The sequence below is a fragment of the Manihot esculenta genome, chromosome 4 (assembly GCF_001659605.2).
Source record: "Manihot esculenta cultivar AM560-2 chromosome 4, M.esculenta_v8, whole genome shotgun sequence".
Taxonomy (NCBI): domain Eukaryota; kingdom Viridiplantae; phylum Streptophyta; class Magnoliopsida; order Malpighiales; family Euphorbiaceae; genus Manihot; species Manihot esculenta.
In genome coordinates this window covers 35,745,388-35,773,163 of record NC_035164.2, presented here as the reverse complement: position 1 = coordinate 35,773,163, position 27,776 = coordinate 35,745,388, and the positions used below count along the sequence as shown (strand labels likewise).

Sequence of the window (27,776 nt, the reverse complement as noted above, 5' to 3'; positions counted from 1 at the left end):
CTTTAAATTAACACATTTTAAGGTCTTATGTATATATTTTTTCCTCTCTCTTTTTTCACATTGGGGATGGCGAGGACTGCGGAGAAGGAGGAGCGTCTGTGTAAAGCTAAATAGACCAAAAAGGGCGGCCCCACCAGCTGCCCATTTTCGCCGACCTTGTCTCTTTTGTAAAGTTGCCACCGGCCCACCGCCCAACTCCTCCCCTTTCTTAGTTTCCCAGTCAATTTGGCTAATTTTCTATACAGGAATATTCTCCAATGCACCTCTACCGAATTTCCGGTTATGCCCCCTTCTTTGCTTGAAAATTCCCTTCAATGTCCCTATCTAGAATGGGTCTCTTTTATATGAAAATGAGAAGCACAGTCACCACATGTTATGGATTATCCAATATAAACAATGCATCATTTTCAAGTTTACAGCTTCAAATATAATTATTTTCATGTAGCAATTCACTTGCGCTGCGCTATAAAGTGGCATCAAGCAAGCCCCACCCAGTACATGTGCAACACAGGCATTACTAACTAGGGCACAGGCACAGGCACAGGCACAGGCACAACATTTGTAGATATACATTATCTTAAACGTCTTCAATACTATTTCTGCCTAAGTTTTATATTAATAAAAATAGATGAAGAGAGTGACCTTCCATCCACATACAATGATGGGTTTTTATGCCATTTCATAAGAGATAATGGGTTTGGATATCTGATAGCCACTCCTTAGCACTGTGTTTGGCAAGGAAAATAATAATAACACAGAACAAGTCAGTGCCATATGTAGCATTTTCATGACACGCACGCAATAATTCAATCCGCAAATTGCCCAAACAAACGGACCTCAACCACCTATGAAGCAAGTCAGCATCAAACTCTTGTCCAGTGCTCAATCCCTGTTTAAAGTTAACCAAAGACCTACCCACTGAAAGACAAAACCAAGAAGAATCTCGACTTGCTTGTTTTTCAAGTTTTTACCAGGTTTTTCCATTATCTTGTTCTTTTTGTTTTTCTTTTCTTCCCAACACAAACCTCAAGGAAACTGTTTTTCTTCCATACCTTGATACCTCCATCTCCAAGATATGAAAACCTATACCTTTATCTTCCACCTCTGATCCATGTTTCTTGATTTTCTTTGAAGATGGTTCAAAGAAAGGTACCCACAAAGCTTGGAATCCAAGATGAGCATATTAAATCCGAGAACCGGTTGGGGAACCTCAAACAAACATCTTGTCAGAACCAGGATGGCAAGAACAGAGGACCAGATATGAAGAAGAGAATGAAAAGATCCAAATCAATCAAGCTTTCAGATTTTGAGAGTTTGAATTCATCCCCTTTGAGGAAAACCTTGTCCCAGCCTGGAAAGCCACCTCCTCTCAGTGCTTCAACCGCTGCAGCCACCCCACAGAAGCAGCAGCCTATTATCAGAACTGGTGGATCACCAAATTACATGAAGGCTACTTCCAGTTCTGAGGCAAGAAAGGAGCGTTCTCAGGTGAGTTCCTTGAACACTCCAACTGCTTCGGATTGTAAGCATCTACGTAGAAGAAATTCAAGCAGTTCAAAACTTAGCTCTGCTTCAAGTAATAGAGCAACAAGGACATTAACCAAGTCATCTAGTTTGAAGCTGGTGAGAACTTTAACAAAGTCTCCCAGTTTTAAGCCAGTGAGAAATGCTGCAAGAAAACGTTCCAAGGTAGCTCTATGTGCAGATATGGATGTACGGAAAGCTACCTGTTCTTCAACTCTCAAGGACTTGAAGTTTCCTGCTTATCTCATGCTCAATCCAGGGGGTACCGAGGCGGAAGGAACTTCAGTCATGAAGGTCTGTCCGTACACCTACTGTTCGCTTAACGGTCATCATCGCAGTCCTTTGCCTCCATTAAAGTGCTTCTTGAAGGCGAGAAGGCGTGCAATGAAGGTCCAAAAGAGTGCAAAATTGGATGTTTTATCCCCATGTAGAGCCAAGGTGTTTGGTGATGGAACAGAAGAAATTAGAAATCAACTACCAATTTTCTCTGATGACAAAGCACCACATAAGGAAGCAGATTCTACTAACTCGGCAAAAATTCCTATGGTAAAAGAAGTGGATATGGATTTCTTTGTAGAAATCTATGCCAAAAATGCAGCTGTTGGCCCTGAAGCAACTGAAAAGCACACGGGAGAGGATGATGTGGGAACCAACAGTTTTACTGGAGAACCCAATAGATGTGGTGGCGAAGAAGAAACAGCTGAACACGAGAACATGGAGCAAGTTGATGAGAACCTGTCGAATGCATTGCCACACCTGGAGACTGATTTCAAGGAAAACTATGGATCGAAAAGTAATAGTTGTATGATAGGGGACTTTCTTGCAGAACAAACAGCAGATGTGAATGCAGACTACCCAGCTCAAGGAGGAAGAAAAACAAAAAAGTACGACAAAGAAAATCAAACCGAAGGGGAATGCCATGCAAACATGGAGGAAGATGATAGCATTACTGATATGGAGTGGGAGGAGGGGCGATTGCCTACCTCATGTTTTGATATAGAAGCTCATTATTTAGACAAGTCTGACAAAGAATCTTGTATCAGTGATGAGTGCCTGTCAGACATCAAAAAGTTTAATTTGACTGAAGAACCTGATATCACGAGATCAGATGACATAATTAGCAACTGCACTGAGGAGATTCTAGCTGATGAGGTATTGCAAGAACTCTTTGAAGAAGAAACCGCCTCCTCTATCACACATTGGAGTGATAGTGATTCCACAAGTGAAGGAACGCTACAGACTTGGGAGATCCTTGAGACTGCCCAAGTGGCTGGTGATATAACTTATGACAACCAACTTTTTTCCATTGAATATGCATTTGAGGGACCAACAACAGTGGAAGAGAAGAGTGAAGATATGGAGAAAGGTTCAACTGTTGCTGTGACTGCTTCAACTTCAATGGAGTCAATTGTGGAATCAACAGCAGTCGATGAGAATAATCAGGAGGATGGACCTTGTGAAACAGAGCATGGTATCTTTGAAAATAATCCTCTACTTGGTGATGCAGAAAAAGATTGCAATACTAATGTAACAACTGAAGCTTTGAAAGGTCACCAAGAAGATAAATCACTTCGAGCCAAAGACACAACTGAGTTGCTTCAAGGTCAAAATGTTTCTTCTCAGACTTTGGATGAGATAGGCAACGCTGGAACAAATGAAGGCCAGAAGTCCAGGGAGACGCAAACTGATCAAATATTGGTTGTCACTACTTCCACTATAAAAGAAGAAGAGCAAGTTGTCAATGTCAAATTGTCCATGGGTGTCCAAATTTCTGATTCATCTGAGAGTTTCTCTGAAGCAGATCAAGAGGATATTGAGGACAATGACACTCAAAACCAGATAACTGCTGAAGACAGCAGTTCAAGTGAAGAGCGTCTCAATCAACACATTCCAGCTAAGGATGTGCAGAATGAGAACCAGAGCCTATTGGGGGAACATGAAGGGGGTGCTAACAAATTCAAAATCGGAAGTTCCAAGGATTCTGAGGAGCAGATTGATTCAAGCATACATCAGATAAGTTCAGAAAGATGCCATACAGGAGAAGTTGAGAAGAAGGAAGTGGAACTCTGCAATCAGTCAGATACAGCAGAAACGTTCTTTGCAGCCACTAATGGAATTGGTGCAGGATCAAAGAGAAAATCCCTTTACAAAGGAAGCAATTCCCGCCAAGAACTTGCCAGTACCTTTAACAACAGGAAGTGGATGACCAAATGCAAGAAACCCATCATGGACTTGGAGGAAGAGCGGAAATTCAACCCGAGAGAACCAAATTTCCTTCCTGTTGTTCCTGACCCAGAGGCAGAGAAGGTCGATCTCAGGCATCAGATCATGGATGACAGGAAAAATGCCGAGGAATGGATGCTTGATCATGCACTCCAACAAGCTGTCACCAAACTTGCTCCTGCTAGGAAAAGGAAGGTCGCACTTCTTGTTGAAGCTTTTGAAACAGTCTTGCCTATACCCAAATATGAAACTCATATCAGGCATGCATCAACAGCCTTTTCTCACACAATAAGACCTATTCAAGCATGCAGCTGATGGCACTTTCAAAGGTAAAACACAACACAGGCTTCGTTTCTTCTATTATGTTACAGTACTTATAACTGAATTTCAGCTCTACCACAGCAGAAATCCATCGGCATCTGATAACTCGGGCGTTCTTTTCTTACTTTGTTGTGCAGGTGATGATAAAAAGAGAGCAGCTTTGGTACAATCTACCTACAGTAGGTTGCTAGTCTAGGGAGTATTGTCATAGTCAGAGCAAGGCTTATGATCTAGGAGTAAACAACTGATGTTTACAGAGCAACTAATACCTTCAGCTTATACAAAGAACTGAAGAAAACACTTGGGATGGTGGTTGAATGGAGATTGAAGTGTAGATACATGCAGTTAATTGTTTTTCCTAAGATCATTGGGTGAAGAACTAGCTAAGACTTTAATATATATTTAACTAGCAATATCAAATATGGTGTTTGAGTTATTTGGTGTTATAGGAGGGAACTGCACCTCCAACTGGTGTTAATTTTAAACTGTTACTCTCTGCTTAATATTATATACTGTAGTAAGATTGTTGTAATTAAGTTTGTCTGACGATTACCATATTCATCTCTGTATGGTCATACTTTTTACCGAAAGAAAAAAGAAATCCGACGAATATTTGAAGAAGAAATTCCACAATTCTTTCTGCAATCAACAACAGGATAAGCAGGAGCAGAGTTACGGAGAGACTATACCACCAATGTCAAGAAACAATAAATTCCTTCTTTTCAGTTAGAGAATAATTAAAGTTTCAGTTAAACGGGTTGTGAGATTGATGTAATTTTATAGTTTTCTCAATTATTGACATTTATATTATTCTTGTGTTTATTGTTTAATATCATTCTGTGGGTTGTTGTATTAAGGCGCCATTTCTCAATTGATAGAATGGTAGACTGCTATTCAGGTTAGTTAAATCTGTAATTGTTTAACTAAACTGAAATAAATAGTGAATTAGGTTGCGTAAGGCCTTCCTAAGGAATAGTATAATCTAACTTAAATAAACCGAGCGTCTCGCGTTTGTTAGTTAGAATCAGGTCCTTTTAATTTTTAATGCAATAATTGGATTAAATTCTAGGAGCGTCTCCTACGGTTGTCCGAGAGTTAGAGCTAGTTAACGAGCGTCTCTTAACTAGTTTAAAATTAAGAAAGGATTGGATACCTGAAGCGTCTTCGATATCTATAACTAGTTTATTAATTAAATTGATATTATTTTGTATCTGTGATCAACCCATAAAAACTGAAACCAAAATTATTCTTTTAACTGAATGTGTCTCGTCTTGATTCTCTCTTTTAAATTTAAATTGGTTCTTCTTTTAAATTGATTTTATTTATTCCTCTATATTCAAAATCCCCATTTTATTTTATTTTGTTTATTTTAATTTTATTTCATTCAATATAATTAATCTATTTACCAGTCTCTGTGGGATCGACCCTGCTTACCATTATCACAAATCTTATTTTAAAACAGGAATTTATTTTTGGTGGTTTCGACGCCCATCAAATTTTGGCACCGTTGCCGGGGACTGGTTCTAAATTGTTTTATTAATTCTTTTTGAATGACACGTTCTAATCTTGAAGGTAGCCTTGAGTTCAACTCAGAAATTGAAAAAACCGTAAGGAAACCGAGAAAAGAGGCTAAGCAGCGAAACAAATACCTCTCATCATCCAACATTGAGGAACAACTCCCTATTGAAGCACAGGTTGCTACAGTTGAAGAGGAGATCGCGGTTGAAGAACAGGTTGTTGTCGACGAACAGGTCGTGGGCACGGAGGAAACAACATCCGACCCGGACGATACCTCTGGTGAATCTGACGTGGAAGAGCAAATGGCTGAAGAACAAGCAATACAGGACGTTGACAATGTAGATGACCCTCAACCCCTTTGCATCGTCTATCCTGCACTAAATGCACCACTTAAGCTAAAATCAGGATTAATTCATCTCCTCCCCATCTTTAGAGGAATTGAAAGGGAAGATCCTCATAGACATTTGAAAGAGTTCCATGTGGTATGTTCCAACATGAGACCACAAGGAGTTACAGAAGAACAAATCAAGCTAAGGGCATTTCCTTTTTCTCTAGCTGATAAGAGAAATGGTAAAATTATTTTTAGATCGATTCTTTCCCGCTTCTAGAACATTTGCTATTAGAAGAGAAATATCAGGAATTAAGCAAAAGGAAATAGAAACTCTCCATGACTATTGGGAGAGATTTAAACGCTTATGTGCTAGCTGTCCGAGGCATGAAATTTTAAATAAGTAACTTATGCTCCATTTTTATGAGGGACTCACAACCATGGAAAGAAGTATGATAGATGCTGCAAGTGGAGGTCCGATACGCAAAAGAACACCCCGAGAAGCCAGGAAATTGATATCTACGATGGCAGCAAATTCACAACAATTTGTACCTGTACAAGACTCTCATAGGAGAGTTTCTGAGGTAAGCAATTATTCTGTTGAGTCTAAACTTTCTCATCTAACCACTTTAGTTGAAAATCTTGTTGCAGAGAAGGCACAACAAGCCAAAGCTTGTGGAATTTGTGCTAATATGGGTCATCCCACTGATATGTGTCCATCACTTCAAGAGGATGACCAGCATGTGGATACTGTCAACGGGTTCTTAGGTCCTCCACAAAGAGAGTACGATCCTTTCTCAAATACGTATAATCCAGGATGGCGAAACCACCCAAATTTTAGCTATAAACAGCAAAATTCTCAAAGTTATCAGCCTAAACAGTTTCAGCAGCAAGCATCTTCATCTAATTCAGGTATGTCCTTGGAAGATATTGTTAAAAATTTGGCAACTAATACTCAACAATTTCAACAGGAGACTCAATAGTTTCAACAAGAGACCCGGATGAGTATTCGCAACTTGGAAACACAAATCAGTCAATTGGTAGTATCGGTGAACAAATTGGAAAATCAAGGTAAATTGCCTTCTCAGACCACAGTGAACCCTAAGCAGAATGTATGTGCTGTTACACTCAGAAGTGAAAAAGAACTGCAGGACGATCCTCATCAGGCAAGTCGCTCGCACGACAATCCTCATCAGGTAAGTCGTGGGCACAATCGCAGTACAAATCTAGAAACTAAGATGATCGTACCTGAACAAGACAAATCAGCTTCAGCACCTGAGCAATCTGAACCTCTAATCATTAAACCTCCTTTTCCTCAGAGATTAGCCAGGTCTAAACAAGAGAAAGAAGAAAAGGAGGTCCTTGAGACATTTCGTAAGGTAGAAGTCAATATACCTTTACTTGATGCAATTAAACAGGTACCTCGCTATGCGAAGTTCTTAAAGGAATTATGCACAAATAAAAAAAAGTTAGTAGGCTACCAAAAGGTTTGTATGGGTGAAAATGTATCTGCTGTTTTTCAAAATAAAATGCCTACCAAATGCAAAGACCAATGTATGTTCGCTATACCTGTTAAAATTGGCAATATTGGTGTGAAAAAAGCAATGTGTGATTTAGGTGCATCAATAAATATCATGCCTTTATCAGTTTTTCAATCTTTGAATGCTGGTCCATTAAAAGAAACGGGTGTGGTGATTCAATTGGCTGATCACTCTATTGTTTATCCTGATGGGGTGTTAGAGAATGTTTTAGTGCAAGTAGATAATTTAATATTCCCTGCTGATTTTTATGTGATTTCTATGGAGGATAATAAATCCTCAAATTCTTTTGATATTTTGCTAGGGAGACCCTTTTTATCTACTGCTAGAACGAAAATAAATGTTTATGATGACATTCTCACCATGGAGTTTGATGGGGAAATCATTGAATTTAATGTTTATGATGATGTGAAACACCCCAATAATGTTTATAGTGTGTGTAGAGTGGATGCCAGTAAACCTCTAGTTCAGCAAGTGCTTAAATTGGAATATGGAGATGAGTTGAATACTAAACTTTGTGAGAATTTTGGAAAATCCAACTCAATGAATATGAAGGAAAATTTTGATTATTTAAAAGAAGTGGTATATGAATTAAAAGCAAACAAATCGTTACACCATATTGCTTCTATCGAGGAACCACCTAATATTCATACTAAATTTTCAGCTTCTATTGTGCAGGGAATAAAAGTGGAACATAAATCGTTGCCTGGTCAACCACCTCCATTCATAAATGAGAATCGCACTTCACACAGTTTGAAATTACCATTCGAACAAGTATTTCTTAAGTCATTTTATAAAGGGTTCAAGGTGGAACCAGCTAAAGAGATCACTTTCAGTTATCCAACACCAATTGTCTGATAGCCATGATATTCAAATGAAGTCTAGCTACGACTATAAACTAGAACTACTCATGCCATTCTCTAGTTAGATTTTAATTCTTTTGTTTAAAAAAAATTAAAATAATTTTTTTATAGGGGTATGTTTGTGTTTTTGGTTATGCCCATAACCAACTCTATGATGGGTAAAAAATAAAATAAAATAAAATAAAACTCTCTATTTTGATCTTTATTTATTTTTGTTTTATTTGTTTCATTTTTTTTATTCTTAGTCTTCTTTTCCAGTCGTAAGTGTTTTACAGGTCTATAATTTTTATTTTTAATTTTTTTAATTTTTTATTATCTTTTTTTTGGGTGTAGGAGGTAGTATTAGAGTTGGTTTTCCTTTTTACTATTTATTTATTTATTACTCTTCCTACACCTAACTCAATTCTCTCTTCTCTCTCTTATAGTAGCTGCACATCATATACTCTCATGGCATCTAAACGCATATCCTCCTCCACCACTGATGGCCGTGAGCTCGCACCTTCAATGGGCGCAACCCGTCACATGACATCCTTCCGGATCCTATTCTAAACTCTATTCTTATTTATTTATTTATTTTTTGTTGTGACCCAAGTGTGGGGGGAATAGCTGAACGTATATATGCTTTGGTTGTTTTTTTATCACATTGAGGACATTGTGATCCAAGTGTGGGGGAGAGTCCGTTCACTTGTTTCAGTTTTAATTGTTCTTTTTATTTTATTTGATTTGTTTATCTCCTTAAAGAAAAAAAAATTTTAAATTAAAAATAAAAAAATAAAAGTTGACTTTCAGAGTTAAATTGAATTATTTTAGGTAGCTGGCATAAATAGCATTCTCTTATCTTTTTATGCAGATCATTAAGCGATTCTAGCATTTTTTTATGGTTTGAAATGTGCAAACTTATGTTTAAGTGAATTGATATTGCTTGATAAAAGACCAATAGTGCATTCTGAAATTCTACTTTAACCTGCTGCAGTGAGTCTTGATACTATCCCAGAGAACTAAATTACAAAAAAAAATTATTATTAATTTCTTTTTGAGTGGTTTACCAACATTAATTGGTTCAAATGGTACGGCATTTGATCCCTTAAGCAAGGGATGTCTCTTGTGGATGGAAAAAGCTAGTGGTTGGGAGAATTATACCCCGTAGAGGTAGTCAATAATTTGAAACATATCACTAATAATATGGTTTACCATCACTGGTTGGTTTGGATGGGTCAGGCCCATTCCCCTTAAGTAAAGGATGTCCCTTGTGAATGGAGAAAATCAGCATTGGGAGAGTGTACCCTCATAGGAGCCGAAAAAAATCTCGAACCAAAACCATAAGAAAAATAATAATAATAAAAATAAAAATGATAAAATAAATAAAAACTGGATTCCTGGTTCACTGGAGAAAATTATAATTTTAAAAGACTTCTTGGTTGGTTGGGCATATGTTTCTTTATGCACTAATTTAAAAATTTGATGGAACTTAATTGCATGATTACATATTAAGAATGAGTTTGCTACATTTCAGCTTTTGAGGATTGTGTTGGTATTTCTTTTAAGATTTGTATACATTGATGAGATTTTGCTGTAAAATGCGGGTTGTTTGAAATAAATTGAGTTAACTTTGTGAGTCATTGATTATGGGTAGCTTTTGTGAGTCCTTTCTGATTAATAAGTACATACTTGAGGGCAAGTCTAATCTAAGTGTGGGGGATTTGATAATATGCATAATTATGCAACTTTAATATTATAAAATATCTAGATATTGAGTTTGATTTCATTTAAAACAGATTGATTTGTTTATTTCATTATCTTAGTAGGATTGAAGGATAACAAGAAAAATCCAATTTGGAATCCACATTCTGAGATAAAAGGTGGTCACAATCAAATTCATAAAAGGATATTCTAGACGAGCTGGGTTATGGACTGCGTTATGGGCACAAACATACTTGATAAAGCCAGCCTCAAATCCGGGAACCAAACAGATAACTCTTATATGTATCCGATATCTCATTTTATCTTTCATCTCTTATTTTTAGCCATGAACATGTGTGGCTAAATTTCTTCTTTTCAGTTAGAGAATAATTAAAGTTCCAGTTAAACGGGCTGTGAGATTGATGTAATTTTATAGTTTTCTCAATTATTGATATTTATATTATTCCTGTATTTATTGCTTAATATCATTCTGTGGGTTGTTGCATTAAGGCGCCATTGCTCAATTGATAGAATGATAGACTGCTATTCAGGTTAGTTAAATCCGTAATTGTTTAACTAAACTGAAATAAGTAGTGAATTAGGTTGTGTAAGGCCTTCCTAATGAATAGTATAATCTAACTTAAATGAATTGAGCGTCTCGCGTTTGTTAGTTAGAATCAGGTCCTTTTAATTTTTAATGCAATAATTGGATTAAATTCTAGGAGCGTCTCCTACGGTTGTCCGAGAGTTAGAGCTAGTTAACGAGCGTTTCTTAACTAGTTTAAAATTAAGAAAGGATTGGATACCTGAAACGTATTCGATATCTATAACTGATTTATTAATTAAATTGAGATTATTTTATATATGTGATCAACCCATAAAAACTGGAACCAAAATTATTCCTTTAACTGAATGTGTCTCATCTTGATTCTCTTTTTTAAATTTAAATTGATTCTTTTTTTAAATTGATTTTATTTATTCTTCTATATTCAAAATCCCCATTTTATTTTATTTTGTTTATTTTATTTTATTTTATTTCATTCAATAGAATTAATCTATTTATCGGTCTCTGTGGGATCGACCCTACTTACCATTATCACAAATTGAAATTTATTTTTTGTGGTTTCGATGCCCTCACTCGTTATGCCACCTTCAGTAACAAAAGATGTGTTCAAACAAAGTGTAACAAATGATGTGTTCCCAACAAAGTAATGCACAAAAATTACTTTTCAGATAAATACGACTCCATTGCAGGAGATTTCAGAAGAAGCAAGTGAAGCTCTTCTGAACATAATTTCCCAGACTGCAGTCTGAGCCATCATTTTGCAAGCTCACCATCTCAGAATTAGCCTTCAGATGCTCAGTCTGCTCCAAAGCTTTCTTTGCCATTATATCATGAAATCATTTGATCGCATCTGTTCATACAAAGACTGAAATTTGTTTACCTTTTCTTGGGTTTCAATCAGCCTTTCTTTCAACTCTTCAGGAAGGAAAGCAAGTTCACTTTCATGGAGTGGAGAGTTCACACTTTGTTTGGGAGGATTTTTTCAAGGTAATAGAAAGTTTTCAAAATAAGGTTTTTGAAATCTTCAATTTCAACGGACCAATTTAGTTAGGTGACAAGGTTTTATCTAAAACACCTCTAAATACCTTAAAAAACTTCCCTTTCTTCTCAAATAATAGAAAATTAATAAAATTTAAAAATCATAAAAAATCATACTTTATAAAATCATATTTTAAAAAACCTTATTTTACCTTACCTCCACCCAAAGAGAGCACAAAATAAAAAAGTGACAGCAGTGTCAAAGAATTCAAGAGGAAATCAAGAGTTTTCTGCAAGCCGTGCAATTGTACAATATGTACATCTGTTCTCATTTGGTTTACCTCTTAACGCCTCTAACGATACCCCAATTGTATCCTTCAAGCACCGACTCCTTAAAACCAATGTTAAACCATCATGAGCAACAACTTCTTTTCCTGCTATGAGGCCATCGCGATATCCAAACAGAGGTTTATAATTAGTTAACCAGCAAAGTGAAACATTGGATGATCTAGTCACCGTGTGAAATTGGTCGCGTCTTCTCCCCCCGCTCCCTATCCAATTCAGATGCTTTATCCAATTCTTCATCAGAATCACCCCAGAAAGATCTATCTTCATCTTGCAAATCACCTTATCCAAACCCAGAACCAAGTAAGATGTCTTGATCTGGAAAAAGAAAATTAACAATTCCAACCGACGAAATGTGGAGAAAAATATCAGCCTAGAGCTAATTCCACCATGAATCCTGCTTACCATTGACAGTCGGCGATGAACCCAAATCTACTTTTAACAGGTGCAGACTTTCGCTTTCCATCTATAATTAACCGCAAAACAGAAACTTCAATTCAACCAAAAATAATTTAGAAAAGAAAATAACGTAAACTGTCAATACCAAATTTAAAAACTAAATCTGATCTACTACTCAAAGCCTCGACAGATCATAAGCAACATTCGAACAAAGGCAGGGAAGATCGCACCTTAAATCGCCGGAGCAACCAATTTCCAAACCGTCACGCTTTCCGGAGATTCACAGGAAGTGGAAACCCGTCAAAACAGAAAGTCTACTTCGTTGGTGCTATGGAAAGTGGAACTGGAGCGAATCAAATTCAAAACCGATAATGGCAAGTAAGCGCCCAAGCTTCAATGTCCCAATAACGCAGTCGGTCGGGGCGAGCTTGAGCGGAAAATGGAATTAGGAAAAACACAATTCACAGTGGTTGATCGATATTCCGATCCTCTGCGCTAGACGTCACCACTAGGCTGAACCGAACCTTTTGCACTATCGGAAATTTCTAAGTCTATACTGTGGAACTTACTATAACTTTAGCTAATATATCACGCTCCCTTGTTAGATAGATGTATGCATTCCAGTGCATTTAAAAATAATTTTATGCAATAATTTTTGGTATGCGTGTGTTGATTATAGCATCATTTATAGTATAATGTTCCTTAACTAGTGTGATTTTGGAAGTTAGAAAATGTTACAGTTTTGATGGCCAAAATTTTTTTTAGAGTTTTCAGCTGGGAAAGAAGATTGTGTTCACAGGAGACTCAGTAAGGGTCATCCATCTTGAATCACTAGTATGCTTGCTTCATGCTGTTTTGCCCAACTCTAATGTCAGTGAGCAGAAGAATACCTCTATTTCTACAGTGATTCTTCAGGTGATTTAACTAACTTTCATGCATAATATTCATGAATATATATTTCTTAATGCATTTTCTAGTCAGTTCGAGGGTGAAATTTTCAGGTCTATAAGGTGTCGATGATGTTGTTTCACGCTCTACTGCTAGTAGACATTAGTAGAGTTGTGAAATTTGATCCCCTCTAGGATGGCAACACATGTAAGGATATGGATGTTCTGGCTTCAACACTTGTCTCTGGTGGTTAACCGTAGGAGATCCTCATATCATTCTATATGATAATACCCATATACTGTAATGTTGTATGGCATTATGTTCAAGATGGTAAAACAATTCTTGACGATATGGATCGTATGGTTGCTTTTTGCAAACCTTTAACACCACGGGCAGAATGCGTGGATATACAAGTAAAATCCAAGTCATTTTTCAAGGAATTTCTCCTCCCCAATACAAGTTACTATTGATTTTCCCTATTCAAAACAATAATTAGTATACTCAACTCATTTTAGCGGAATAATATTCTTCTGATCTTATGATCTGTGAGTAATTTTTTGGCGGATGAATTAGGTTAATTCTTTTGTGTATACATTAGGTGTTAATGGCGCCAAATCTGAGTTACATCCTTGCTTAATTAGCACTGTACTGACAAGGCAGATGAGAGTTATTAGAAAACAATGGAATCTCATTCTCATAGACAAAGCTTCCTCTTAAGCAAAGATTATTGCTTCAGCAAAAGTGTTTATTACTTAAGAGTTCACATGGTCGACAGTGCCACTTGTTGATGCTATGCCTTCCAGTTCCTTGACAAGATTTGATTTAGGACTTACTTTACTCAAAAACATTTGGAATTTTAGGCACGTGGACAATAGAAAATCTACCAAATTTATGTCAATGATAATCTTAGTTAGGAGAATAGGAGTAGACAATGATAGGCCTTCTTTTTTGGTATTTATGGTTAGGGATATTCCCAAGTGAATTTGTGTGCATTGAGACTAAGTTATCTCTCTCAGCAATATTAATCCAACCCTAATCGATAAGAAAAGGTTTCCATCTTTATCGTCAAGATCAATTCTGTTGCTGTATTTGTCTAGTGGCCTATGATGGTGGCTGATTAACGATGAAGCATGGAAGTCCTTCCTTTTAAGAAACGAAAAACCCATCACATTACCCAAGAAACTGCAAAAATGCAATCATTCCCACAAGTGGGGAAATGAGGAAAAAATTATTATAAATGCGTACAAGACTCTGTTCAGAAAATCAAAAGAGTATTATGTGACAAGGTTTCTTAGAAACACAGCAACATAGCCAACCCCTTTAAAATAAAAATCATTCATTCCCAGTCATCTGCATGTCCTGAAAAAACACCCCAGCTGAAGGGGAAAAAAAAAAAGAAGGAAAAGAAAGTCTTAGAATGGCTTCTTTTTGCACAGATACTCTCTTCACCCTCTATTTCATCCTGTTCCCATCAATTTTCTTCATTTCTCAAGGAGTTTTCTACGAAGAGTTAGCCCAAGGCATAGCTATAAAGCGTGAAGAAAAGACCACACACCTCCATTTCTACTTCCATGATATTGTTGGTGGAAAGAATTCTACTGTTGTAAGAATTGCTGGACCCCCAAATAGCAGCATTGCTAACTTTGGCAATACAATGATGATGGATGATCCATTGACAGAAGGGCCTGAGATTACTTCCAAGCTGATTGGAAAAGCTCAGGGATTGTATGCCATAGCTGCCCAGAATGATTTTTCGCTGTTAATGGTTGTGAATTATGTGTTTACAGAGGGTGACTATAATGGAAGCAGCATTAGCATTCTTGGGAGGAACCACATCTTTGATGATGTGAGAGAGATGCCTGTTGTTGGAGGCAGTGGGGCTTTTAGGCTTGCTCATGGCTATGCATTGGCACATACTGTTCAGATTGATATGGAGACTGGGGATGCTACTGTTGAATATAATATCTATGTAACACACTTTTGAAAGATTTCATGCTGCATACAACACGTTGTTGTTGTTGATTATGTTGTTCTGTTTTTTAAGTTAGTTGTGCTTCTTCCATTTTTATTTGTAGTCTTAAAATTCCTGAATAGATGAGAAATTTTCCTTAATTTTTGCAAGCCCAAAAGCAAAGTAAGCCTTTACATAACGTTCGCTCTTCTACACTACCCATATCTGCAGCGGGCTTGTTTGTTAATTAAGATATGGTCTTAGCTTACACCATCAGCAAACTTTCCACAGGCTTCTAAATCAATGCTTCTGCAATCAAATTGTGATTACAGAATCTCTATATGCATCCTCATCCTCCACTGAGATCAATGCCAGCGCCACCTTTGTTTGCCCAATTTGATGAAGACAGCCAATCTGATACATAACATCTGATAAAGTACTATTTGAAATGGTAGGAAAAGCACTTCAGAGCTGACTTGTAAAATATATGATGGTAAAAGAAAAGCAAAGAAAACTTTGATGGTAATGGCATTGCAAAAATATAACGCTGCCAAGCCTTGATTGTTGAGGAAGCAAGCATGTACAGAGCACTTACTAGGCCATGCCATAATGACTGCACATATCCACTAGGCCTATGCCCTCCCATGCTTTATTGCTCAAATGGGTAAAAAGAAAATTGATTAATGTCTCAGAGAATTGGCATTGAAACCATGGTGACTGATGTAAGGGGTATTCAAGGCCATTAAACCATGGATTTAGGCACAAGTTAAACAAACTAGGATCACCTGAAAGTTGAGCCTTTTCTTTGTTTGTTTCCTGGTTTAGATTAAATGAAACAAGAGAAAAGGAAATTCTGAATTAATGAAGAATGACTGCTCATATTAGCTAGCTCCTCTACCTTGATCAGAGTAGAGAACTCAATCAATAAAGTGACCACTTCCAAGCACAAAAGGAAAACCAGGCACTGACCTGGCCAGAAAAGTGCTTGCTTTGATGAATACCAAGCGCAGGCAATTATTACTTATCCCACATAAATCTTCTTCAGAAAACCAATCTCACAGAAGGTACACAATTTCTTGCTTCTCACCATTCTATAAATGACCTCTTTTAGCACTTATCTTGATAGCTCAAAAAATTGCAGCACTATGGCTTCTGTCTTTTTCTTGTATTTCATCCTTTTCTCTACATTCTTTAGCAGTCTTAATTGCAAATTCTCTGAGCAATTCCCTTTGGCCATGTCAACAAAACGAATGGAGAAAATGACTCGCCTGCACTTCTACTTCCATGACATTCCAAGTGGAAGTAACCCAACAGCCGTCCTGATTGCTGGACCATCGAGTAAGATGGCCAATAGATTTGGCAGCACTTTCATAATGGATGACCCCTTGACAGAAGGACCAGAAGCTACTTCAAAGCTTGTGGGAAGGGCACAGGGTCTGTATAGTTTGGCTTCACAACATGATATGGGGTTGCTGGTGGTTATGAATTTTGCATTTGTGGAGGGTATGTATAATGGCAGTACAGTAAGCATTCTTGGTCGTGATCCTGTTTTCAACATAGTGAAGGAAATGCCAATAGTTGGAGGCAGCGGAGTTTTCCGATATGCTCGAGGCTATGCTTTGGCAAGGACAGTCTCTGCTGATCAGAAAACAGGAAATGTTGTTGTTGAATACAATATTTCTGTTGTGCACTATTGAATGTTTTTGTACAATGTGTGGTGCTTGGTTTGTTCCTCTCATTTGTCTCTTTTATTCAGCTCTTCGGTGAAAAGTGAAAGCGTTTTGTTTTTTGCAGAGTTGAGAATGGTAGTATATAATAAGTTTTTCTGAGGCTGCTGTGTTTCAGTTTCTCTTTGACAATAAATGATAGTCATAGAAAATTATTTCATCTGGCTTTTATCAGATATAAACCTCTAATTCATCAGGAGAGACAACTTGCAATCTGAAAATAAAAATTGCAAACCAGGGAGCTTAAGCTTAACATTCAGGGAAAGGCAAAATTTCAGATCTGAAGTCCTGTGGACTCGCAAACTCTGGAAACTTGTAGACGGTCACTAGTTTGTGGGCAATTAATTGTCTAAACACTGACAAGAAAATATCAATAGCTTTCAAATTGAAAATATATAACAAGTTCAATGTTATATGATCACTGAAAAAAAAAGAAAAAAGAAAAGAGAGTTGTTTTTAGCTAGTAGTCACGTTCAACTTGTTTGCAGAAGGCACATTTTCAAAGCTACAGGTGAATGAAGTGTATCCAACTCAGAAGCAAATGCAAGAAGCAGGATGGATAAAGAAATTAAACTTTCATAGGTATTATCACTATACACACAGAAAAGAAGTGGGGAAATAAACAAGAAATATCCAGGAAAAATGAAAAATAGAGGGTGGAGTTATTTGAACTTTTTCAATGGAAAACTAAACAATTGCAGAAAAACAAAAAACCTTAACATCCTGTATACATGAAATAAGAAGGAAGCCGCAATCTGCTCGTGTTCAAAATCTCTCAACCATACCCCTAAATCTCCAAGCTGATACAGAGAAAAGGGGTCTACTATGCCAGCAAATTACCAAACATCCATTCTCTTCTTTGATCTTGTAACCATCATAGCCATAGCTCTGTAACAACCTGCTTGCTTGCAATATACCATGGTAGCTCAGAGGAACTCTCCCAAACCCAGCCAACTCAAGCCTTAGAATCCATTTCTCCAGCTTCTCATGCCTCTCCTTTCTATCAGTGCCCTCACACGCAATGATGTTCTTAATTTCCTCTCCAAATAGCATCTTCTCGACTTTTTGTCGCTCTACTGATGCTCTTGATACAGTAGACTCCAAGCAATCAAACAGCGCAGCATAAAAGTTCAATGCTTCTGTGACCCTCTCCATCAAAGTAAAACCATTATGATTTGATTCCTGTTCAGTAATCACCATCAATTTTGGTGAAAGACCCCAAAGTGCACTTAGAAAGCTGCCCATCTTTGGTGAAGGAGCTAGAGATAGTGGGGACAATGCTGAATCAGGACTTGCACCGTAAACATGAACCAAATCTTTCTCAAGCAATTCACCCAAAGTACGCTTATTTTTGTTTATCTGCAAGGCTCGCTGAAAGTGGCTGGGATTTGGATTCTTTGATGCTGAGGGAGAGTTTCCTTTAAGAATTTCATCATCCACTGCCAACAGAGAGTGCAGCTGGAGTACAGAACTGACTGCAAGAGCTTCTCCTGTTTTGACACGCAGACTTTCAATGTCTAGATCCTCTAGCTTGCTCACAATAGGGTTGAACTGAAATGGGATGTCCAACTTCTCAGCTTCTTCTGTCAACCGAAGAGCCATTTGATCTAAAACTTCTTTCTGTTCATGAATACCTGTAATTCTCAAATGGGGTGGGCCTTCTGGCCGTGCACTTAATGTTTGAAGGAGATCAATCCATTGTGCAGGTTCAAATGAATTGAGATCGATAATATGTACCATTTTCTCCCCTTCCATTGCTTCTATAATGGCTTGATTTGTGATCACATATGCAAGCTTTAAAAAGGGAAAGAGCTCAAAGAATAATCTCTGAACAAGAAGTTCCTCAGATACCAAAGATTTTTTCGTGAAAGTAAGGGCTCTGTGCAAACCAGGCCAACCTTTTCTAAGAATCCTATCAGCTAGTGCCTCTGTGAAGTATGCGGCGATTCGCTGCATGGTATCACCATCAGCAGATGCCAGGTGGGAAATCTGTTCAAGGCTAATATTTGCATTCTCAACGCTACCAGCAGCCACATGGTTAGCACAAGCAAGAAGAAGGTGAATCAGGTACAAACCCCTCTCTTCAGATTTGAGCTCCCTAAGCCATGGATACGGTGATCCATATCCTGGAGATAGTGACATCCAGGGAAAGAACTGGAGAGGTGATGAAGTTACTGATGATGCTCCATCGTCCTGAGCCATTCCTGCCATTAACATTGAAAACAAACTCAATGGTCAGGATGGAGAAATCCAACATTAAACAGTCAACAAATAGTCCAAATTTGTAAGCATAAAGAACAAAGAAAATGGGGCTATCTCAATGCTCATGTAGTTTCCATTGTTGCAGCTAGAATTTCAGATGATGAAAACTCCCATCAACATAAAAACGCGAAAAAAGAAAATCATATAAAGCTTATTAGCTTGAAAGTTTTGCTATTTTACATTATCTTGATATCTCCAACAGAGCCTACAAGAGTATATAATCACTCAAGACGCAGATTACAAGGTCAACAAAATAGCCATTGTTCTTCCTATCTTTCAACCGCATCAGATGAACTTTAGTAGCAGAAAAAGAAAAGGATATGAAAAGCTTTGTTAGAGCAAACCAAGCAGTAGTGTCATGCTCAGTTGAAAGAAATTTACTGTTTCCTTACTTGGAAATGGAGAAAATTAATGTTTTCTCTGAAGCCTAACAGAGCCCTATAGAAATTTGGACCCCAGTGAAGAATTTTTCAAATTCACAAAGGCCCTCTTAAGTTAGAGGTTTCTCGTCTCCCCCCCCCCAAAAAAAAATAAAAACTTCAGTAATATTTTCTTTGAAGCCAACAGTAGCACTTATCCATATTGCAGGACAAAAGAAGGAAAAGAAACACAATTTCTCGTGCAGGAAATGCACAAAGCATGAGCTTTTTGGAGAAACCTTACAGCAAGCTCCACTGGATATGTTTGTTTTCTTTTTAAAGAGAATAGAAAAAGCTGCGCAAAAATCATGAAACAGAGACAGAGAATTACCAGAGAAAACTCACTGGTTCTGCCTGTGGATTATGAGCAAAAACCAGCAGTAAATCCAAATTCACAACTGGGTTTTAAAATTCCCTGAGAACCCAAGAAAACCCCAGAGGAAATTCCCAAGCTTTGTGAAAAAGTTCTCCTAAATCCTAATCCATCAAAAGTGGGTCAAGAGCTTTCTGGAAGGGCTGTGGACTAGGGTTTTTGTTGCAAAGTGGGCAGTGAAATTTTGAAATTAAAGCAATTGTCCACAATGACTTTTTTTTCATGGCTGCGTTGGCGACAATACAAGAGGTTGCATTTGTCGTCATATGTTTTGTTGCCTCTTGGGGGGATCAGAAGAATATGGAATTTCTTGAAATACAATACACAGAGAGGCCTAGATTTTCTCTCTCCAAGGACTAAGGTAAGTGTGTGTTCCTTTTTTTTTTTTTTTTTTTTTTTTTTTTCCCACTAGAAGCTATCTTTCTCTCCAAGTTTTGAATTCTTTTTGTCAGTATGTGAAATGGATGAGGAATAAGAGCTGGCCAAAACCTTGGTATTATGCTCAAAAACTGGCCAGTCCAAGCATGCCCTAACAAAACAAAACAACACTCTTTGTTGTTGGCTAGTGGGTGATAGTGGGCATTGCAAGCTAAAGACTAACAAGTCCCAACAAAACCACCATTTGTTTTCTTTTCTAGGGGCATTAGACCACCACTTGGTGCTTTCTTCTTAGATTAGGACATAGGGACAATGAGCATATGAGAAAAGCTACAAGTGGATAGGAAAGCTCTCAACTTTAGGTGTGGGACTCTGGTGGGATGAAAACCTTTTTAGTAGATACGATTTATTAACACTAATTATGAAATTTCAATAATTTAATAATTATTATTTTAAATAATTAATAAACAGTTTAAATATTTACTTTATCAACTATATTTAGCCAAAACTTCCCTTATAGTATAAATATGAATATACAAATTTTATAATTAAATTAAGAAATTTGAGATAAAAGTTATTGAAATTTCTTTTAATAATTATAAGTAGTTAATGTAATATATAAGTTAAATAATTTTTTTATTAGAAAAAAAAATTTTAATGTGGATAGGGAATTAATTTTTTTTAATTGATGTAATAATTATATTAAAATATTACCAATTATTAAATGAATCCCCAACAGAAGCCACACTACATGGGATAGTGCTATACCACATAATCATAGTAGATATGTTGAATCTTATGGTGGATCTCACAAAATTTATATGATACCCACTTATCCATTTTCTATTGTTTCTTCAATTTTTCTTTTCTCCTTGCCATCATTATTTGCCATGTTGCTCCTCCTTTGATTTACAATTATTTTCTTTATGAACACACAAACCTTTGATAAATATTTTACCCCATTGTGGATCCATACCATGTAATGTTATTTTCTATAATATTATATCTCAAATGCAAAAGCATGACAAATAGTGACCTTGGAAATATAACACTAAAAAAAATAAAAAAAAAGCTGTGTTTACATGACAAAATTTTGATGGGAAAGATGTTGGTCATTCTAGCCTAGGTTAGGGCACAAATGTGTTGTAGGAATATACTATGCATTTCCATAATTCTCAACATAACATTAATGGGTTTGGTGTAGGGTAGGGATAGGGATAGGGAACCTAGGTTTTAATGAAAAATGGATAGAGTAGAAAAGGTATAAATCATCATTTTTGTAAGTTATATATTTATGAATGTGTTAGCTATGACATCCATGCATGCAGTAGACAACTCAAAGCATCTATTCTTGTTTTTAAGCAACATATGGTCCTACTTCTAATTTTGCTTTTATTTATATGTTATCCATTTGCTTTTCAAGAATGACTTTTTTTTTTTTTATCTGTTTTGTGTGCTTCAATATTTTGATTAATTAGAAAACCTCAACCCAATAGAGAGAAAAATAAGAAAGTAAAGCTCAATATATGATACTAATTTTGATTGAGGATTTAAAAAATATTTGTTTTATTGGAAATTTATTTAGATGCTATTGAAAAAAAAAAAAAACTAGTTTTCTTGTTTAACTACTAAAACATGACAGGGTTTAACTTTAATTCAATTTCTCATAATTTTTTGTTTAGCATATTTAAATAGTTATTTCTTAATGAATAATGTAAGTAAAAAACCCAAAAATGAATTGAGCCTATTAAAATGTAAGTATTATAATTTTATAAGTATAATGGTAGAAAATTAATTCTATTATACACAGATGAATGATGCTTATGAGAGTAACATTTACAATACAGTTCTAATTAGCAAAAAGGATTCCTATTATTCTCATGCATAGAGCAGCCAATGAAATCCTAAGTGGACTAGTTCCACCCAATAATTGTTATAGTTTAGAATCAATGAAAGCTCAATAAGTACAAGTGGGAGATATACAAAGACAGGAAAAAGGGTTGTGTTTTCAAGGTCAGGCAGGCAGGCAGGCTCATCTTAATGGTAAAGATAATTTGATGCTGTTGGCATTAGTGGTTGATCTATGAGCCAGTGAGTGAGGAAAACAAGTGCTACATAAATTGGCATTTTGCTGTGAAAGCAAAGGTGGGTTATTGTCTTCAAAGGCTGTCGGTCTTAACAAAGTTGTAAATGAGGATGTTTTCTAGGTAGTTAACTCTTGGTTTGTAGTGTAGTGGCCGGGGGGAGTTAACTAAAAGCTTGAATGAAAAGTTAACAGAAATTGGGTATAAACTTAGAAGTTAGTGAAGGTGGAGGACAAAAGATGAAGGACCTGCCTACAATAATGGGGGAGTTTCGCTGATTCTATCTTGTAGCTTAGTTTGGAGGGAGGTGAAGAAGAAACTAAAAATGAGTTGGGCTTGCTAGCCCATGAAATAAAGTATAACATTTTTGTGTGTGTGTGTGTGTGTTGAATGAATGGAATTTTGAAATTTTGAATCCGTTGAGAAATAAAAATGAAAATTTGAAGATGCAGTAAGCGTAAAGATTCCCAGATATGAAATAGGCCAAGATAAGGTTGAGAGGGCCAGGAGTCCACAATGAAGCTAGAAGAAATAATGGAGTCGGCTCGGGGGAGGGAGGCTCTAATAGTAATGAGTTGGGCCTTGTTTACTCCATTCTAAACCCACAGGACAAGAGGTGGGTATCCACAGGAGAAGAGGTGGAGCACAGGCACAATTCTTGCGCGGTTGGACGCAACAAAGGACAAGAAATGTATTATAGTTTTGTTTAGACAGATGTTGAGTAGCTAATATCGCTTTTATGTTGTGCGTGTAATATCTTATCTTGTTTGTTATAAGTTGTCATTTTGCTTATTTAATTAATTTTGTTGGTTTTAATTTTTTCCCATTTGCATTGTCTCTGTAATTACGTTTCCTCTTTATTTGGTAACTAAACACTAAAATAGCATTCCAAACAGAGTTATAACATCAGATTAAACCTGCCAAGTCTAAAAATAAAATAAAATAAAATAAAATAAATTTATAATATATATGCATAGGAAGAAATTAAAAAGAATCCACCTCTTTATCATCCACAAATTACAATGTTTTACGTCAACTTTGAAACTGCCTACTTCTTCTTCTTCTTCTTCTTCGCTTTACGAAATGCCCATCTCTCTCTCTCTCCCCTATAAATATGGAATTCATCACTTTCTCCCTCCTTAATTTCCTCCACTTTTGTTCCTTGCTTATTTTCTTTCTTACACCACCCACATAGCTCCTTGCAGAGTGATCTCAAATTAAATATTAGTTATTAACATGGAACCTCCCTCCTCTTCTTCCTGGGTTCCAAAGCTTTTCTTCATTGCTATTGTATTTTTCTTTCCTTACGCTTCTTCTTCTTCATTGCATCCGTTGGTGGTTAACTCCACGGTTGAGCACCGTAACTACACGGGCATATCAAGTTTCCGGGTGGTGAATAGAAGAGCTTTGCTAGATTGTCCTTGGAAGAATCCTTATCTCCAAGTAACTGTAAAATCATCAGGAAATTATACCCTCTCCAATGAAGAATTTGTTAGTGTAACTGTTAGCGGAGTTTTGCATCCTTCCAGTGATCATTGGGTTGCCATGATTTCACCTTCTAACTCCGAGTAAGATGATGATCATAATCATATATAATTAATTAATTAATTATAACACACACCATGCAAGTTGTTAAAGTGATTTACTTATTTGTTTATGATGAATTTGCAGCGTAGGAGCTTGTCCTCTCAATGAAGCTGGATATTTACAAACTGGTGATCTTAGTAATCTCCCACTTCTCTGCCATTATCCTGTTAAGGTACGAAACTATATGCACAAATATTAATTCAACTCCTCCACCTTTTTGAAAGGTGTGCAATTTCCTTCTCTCTCTTTCTTTTTTTATTCCTATTCCTATTCCTATTCCTATGAAAGAGAGATTTCATTGCTAGAGAATTAAGAGCCTTAATTATAAAAAAGTTGACTTAGCCTTTCTTTCACGATTCACAAACTCTTTTAGAAAGTTAGGCTAAAATTAGGGTATCCTTAATTGGGTGCCAACTAAAAGTGGACTTTCCCATTTAATGTTACCGTTATTTTTATTTGAACAGAAATACTCTCTTCTTTTAACTAGTTTTTAGGTATGAGTTAAGTTGGATTGATTGATTAGAGGTTTTCCATATAATATTAGATTTCAAGTAGTTGGTATAAGAGTAGCACAAGTGTGATAAATTTCATATTAGGTCACTTTGAATGAGAAATTAGGGAGACTGCATCTGAAAATACAAAAATCAAGTGTTGAAGCAAAACCAAGAGAAATACAAAGGCGGCACGGCACGGCACGCAATGAGAGAGGCAACCCCATTCAATAATTAATGGAGTTTTATGTCTCTTTCTCTCCATATTATCTCAACTCTTCCTCCTGTTTACTACTAATAATAAATATTCTTAAAATCAACATATATTTACTAAATCTCAGTTTGACTTGAAAAATAAAATAGATTATAAATTTCGTACGTCAAACTACTTTTTTTTTTTTTGAAAAATCATAATATTTCACACAGAAAAATAATAATAATAATAATTGTTTTGAGATGCAAATACTTATAATAATTTAAAACAGGAGTGAAATTTTTCATTTTATTGGCTTCATCAATAGTTCATGTTCTCCTTTTTTACATCTTCCATGAGTTGGCCATTTACATCTTCCATTCCATCACTAATTTTTCAATCTATTCACTGCTTGATCTTGAGATGTTACAGTTCTATTGAAATTCATATATAGATTGAAATTTAATTAGCACACCATGCATCAGCTGGTAATTTAATTGGAGCTTGCAGGCAGCGTTTATGAGCAATGATCCAGACTACCTAAGCTGCAAGAAAAAGGAATGCAAGAAACACCACAAGAAGAAATGTGCGGTAACCACATGCACTGCTACATTAAAGTTTCATATCATCAATATCAGAACCCACATTGAATTTGTGTTGTTCGCTGGTGGTTTCGACGACCCTTGCGTTTTAGCTAGGTCCACTCCTTTGAAATTTTCTAATCCAAACACTCCACTCTATGCTCATATTTCAACCACAGATTCAACAGCAACTTCGGTAAGAATCCCTTTTTGCTTAATACTAGGGAATCTTTCACCGTAGTGACTCCATACATCAAAGATTATTGTTTTGTTTTGTGATTAATGCTTCAGTTGTTGTGGTGTAGATGAGAGTAACATGGGTTAGTGGGAGCAACGAACCACAATATGTGCAGTATGGAAATGGTAAAACACTGACTTCAATAGTTACAACATTTTCACAAGAAGATATGTGCAGTGAGTTTCCTCATTTCCCATTCTCTTGACCAAGTATTTTAGTTTTCTTCAATTGTTTTTTTGTCCGCTTGGGTTTACAAATGACTGTGTGAAATTGATAGGTTCTGTGGTTCCAAGTCCAGCCAAGGATTTTGGATGGCATGACCCTGGCTATATTCATTCAGCAGTCATGACTGGCCTAAACCCTTCAAGCAAATTCTCCTACAGATATGGAAGGTAAGAGATTTTGTCATATTCTCTGAATTAAATAACATTTTTGTTAATGTTTTGCACTTAGAGCTTCTGATTTAAGCAGTAAGCAGTTGACCTCATTCTTCTAATTCAGTGATTCAGTTGGCTGGAGTGATCAAATTCAGTTCAAGACTCCACCGGCTGCAGGCTCAAATGAACTTCGGTTTCTTGCATTTGGTGATATGGGAAAGGCTCCTCGCGATGCTTCTACCGAGCACTACATTCAAGTAGAGTATAATTGATAGAAAAGGAGTTGATTTGATTAAATTTCTAGTTAATTGTTACGGACAATGTTTGTATTCTTCAGCCAGGATCCATCTCAGTGGTTGATTCTATGATTGAAGAAGTAAAATCTGGGAATGTGGACTCCATCTTCCACATTGGAGATATAAGCTATGCAACAGGATTTTTGGTGGAATGGGATTTCTTCCTGCACCTTATAAGCCCACTGGCATCTAAAGTGCCTTACATGACTGCAATAGGAAATCATGAGAGGTAATTGTCTTTACACAAATGAAAGGTTAGTTATGGCAAAATTCCACAGCTTCTCAGTGGATGTTTAATTCAAAGCTTAATCAATCTGTTCAGGGATTACATAGGAACAGGCGTAGTATATGGAACTCCTGACTCAGGTGGAGAATGTGGAGTTGCTTATGAGACATACTTTCCAATGCCAACTCCGGCAAAGGATAAGCCTTGGTACTCCATAGAACAAGGAAGTGTTCACTTCACAGTCATCTCAACTGAGCACGATTGGGCACCAAATTCTGAGCAGGTAAAGTGAAATTGTTGTCTTCCACTGTCTTTAATTTTATCCTTTGTGCTGCTTCTTGGTGAGACTGATCATATACTTCACTGCTACAGTATCAATGGATGAGGAAGGACATGGCTTCAGTTGATCGAAAGAAAACGCCTTGGTTAATCTTTACAGGGTAAGTTAAGGTCAGAGTCTTTTTTGGTACTTCTCAAATTGCTAAAAGAGATGGGCTATCAGGACCCATGACCTCCTTTACTATAAGAAAAGCACTTGACCACTGAACTACTAGACCGATGGCAGAATCTTACATTCTGTATACTGACGAAATAATTTTCCTTTTATTTGTTGCATACATAGTTCAGCTTCAGCATCTCAAATTTTGACCATGAAATGCAGGCACAGACCCATGTACTCATCTGATTTGTTAAGCGTCGATCCAACATTTGTTGCTTTTGTAGAGCCATTATTGCAGCAGTACAAGGTTATTTACTGCCTGTGACTTGGACTCGTTACTGAATTGGCTGGTTTAAAAGGCTTTTCGGTTTCAAAAAACTAACAGTTTAACAACGTAAAATAGGTTGATCTGGTGTTCTTTGGCCATGTTCACAATTACGAGAGAAGCTGTTCTGTTTATAGAGCTAAATGCTTGGCCATGCCTACCAAAGATACAAATGGGGTCGAGACATATGATCACAACAATTACAAAGCACCAGTGCATGCAATTATTGGCATGGCTGGCTTCACTTTGGACAACTTCTCAGAAATTGTAAGTTAATCTCCACATGCAGGACGAATTAAACTCATTTTTTACAGAGCAAACTTAAATAATTCCTTGGACAGGTTCCGAGTTGGAGTTTGAAAAGGGTATCTAAATTTGGTTATGGAAGAGTGCACGCAACACAAGAAGAGCTAAAATTTGAGGTTCGTTAACATGACCTTAGCATATTAACCTTTCCGGAACTCTCAAGCTTGTCTAATTTGTTTCCCTTGTCTTGCAGCTTGTGAATTCAAATACGAGACAAGCTGAAGACAGCTTCCGGATCATCAAAAAAGCTAAATAGATAGATACAAGGATCGTATCTCAGTGGTAGTTGCTTCTAGTTCTCCGTTCAATTGTCCATGGTTTGTAAGATAAGTGGCCTGTGTATCCATATATCA

The 27,776-nt window shown here is 36.7% G+C and overlaps 6 protein-coding genes and 1 pseudogene across 10 annotated transcripts; 5 read left to right on the top strand and 2 right to left on the bottom strand.

Moving 5' to 3' along the window:
* Window positions 1–872: 872 nt before the first annotated feature.
* On the top strand, window positions 873–4,600 carry LOC110613692 (calmodulin binding protein PICBP). The gene is made up of 2 exons (XM_021754933.2): window positions 873–4,076; window positions 4,206–4,600. Exon 1 carries the CDS (start codon window positions 1,135–1,137, stop codon window positions 4,060–4,062), a length of 2,928 nt encoding a protein of 975 aa, XP_021610625.1. The 5' UTR covers window positions 873–1,134; the 3' UTR covers window positions 4,063–4,076; window positions 4,206–4,600.
* Window positions 4,601–6,915: 2,315 nt separating this feature from the next.
* On the top strand, window positions 6,916–8,310 carry LOC110612714. Its single transcript, XM_043955641.1, has one exon. It carries the CDS (start codon window positions 6,916–6,918, stop codon window positions 8,308–8,310), a length of 1,395 nt encoding a protein of 464 aa, XP_043811576.1.
* A 2,695-nt stretch (window positions 8,311–11,005) lies between these two features.
* Window positions 11,006–13,187, bottom strand: LOC110613695 (annotated as a pseudogene).
* An 839-nt stretch (window positions 13,188–14,026) lies between these two features.
* Window positions 14,027–15,291, top strand: LOC110613694 (dirigent protein 22). The gene has a single exon (XM_021754935.2). It carries the CDS (start codon window positions 14,588–14,590, stop codon window positions 15,152–15,154), a length of 567 nt encoding a protein of 188 aa, XP_021610627.1. The 5' UTR covers window positions 14,027–14,587; the 3' UTR covers window positions 15,155–15,291.
* A 139-nt stretch (window positions 15,292–15,430) lies between these two features.
* Window positions 15,431–17,061, top strand: LOC110614141 (dirigent protein 22). The gene has a single exon (XM_021755623.2). The coding sequence runs from the start codon at window positions 16,219–16,221 to the stop codon at window positions 16,816–16,818; it is 600 nt and encodes a 199-aa protein (XP_021611315.1). The 5' UTR covers window positions 15,431–16,218; the 3' UTR covers window positions 16,819–17,061.
* Window positions 17,062–17,404: 343 nt separating this feature from the next.
* Window positions 17,405–20,250, bottom strand: LOC110614150 (scarecrow-like protein 3). Of its 4 annotated transcripts, none has more exons than XM_021755641.2 (2): window positions 19,875–20,250; window positions 17,405–19,052 (listed from the first exon to the last, which is right to left on the bottom strand). In XM_021755641.2, exon 2 carries the CDS (start codon window positions 19,048–19,050, stop codon window positions 17,614–17,616), a length of 1,437 nt encoding a protein of 478 aa, XP_021611333.1. In that variant the 5' UTR covers window positions 19,051–19,052; window positions 19,875–20,250; the 3' UTR covers window positions 17,405–17,613. The 4 variants fall into 4 exon arrangements, with proteins under 4 accessions (XP_021611333.1, XP_021611332.1, XP_021611335.1 ...); XM_021755640.2 differs by having other exon boundaries at window positions 19,861–20,244; XM_021755643.2 differs by lacking the exon at window positions 19,875–20,250 and adding an exon at window positions 19,503–19,847.
* A 3,127-nt stretch (window positions 20,251–23,377) lies between these two features.
* Window positions 23,378–27,758, top strand: LOC110613001 (nucleotide pyrophosphatase/phosphodiesterase). 2 transcript variants are annotated; one of them, XM_043955905.1, is made up of 14 exons: window positions 23,378–23,932; window positions 24,036–24,123; window positions 25,146–25,221; window positions 25,330–25,412; window positions 25,522–25,630; window positions 25,732–25,846; window positions 25,956–26,088; window positions 26,169–26,356; window positions 26,450–26,636; window positions 26,726–26,793; window positions 27,015–27,099; window positions 27,196–27,384; window positions 27,459–27,539; window positions 27,617–27,758. In XM_043955905.1, the coding sequence occupies exons 1-14, from the start codon at window positions 23,601–23,603 to the stop codon at window positions 27,677–27,679; spliced, it is 1,797 nt and encodes a 598-aa protein (XP_043811840.1). In that variant the 5' UTR covers window positions 23,378–23,600; the 3' UTR covers window positions 27,680–27,758. The 2 variants fall into 2 exon arrangements, with proteins under 2 accessions (XP_043811840.1, XP_021609589.1); XM_021753897.2 differs by having other exon boundaries at window positions 25,146–25,412.
* The last annotated feature ends 18 nt before the right edge of the window (window positions 27,759–27,776 follow it).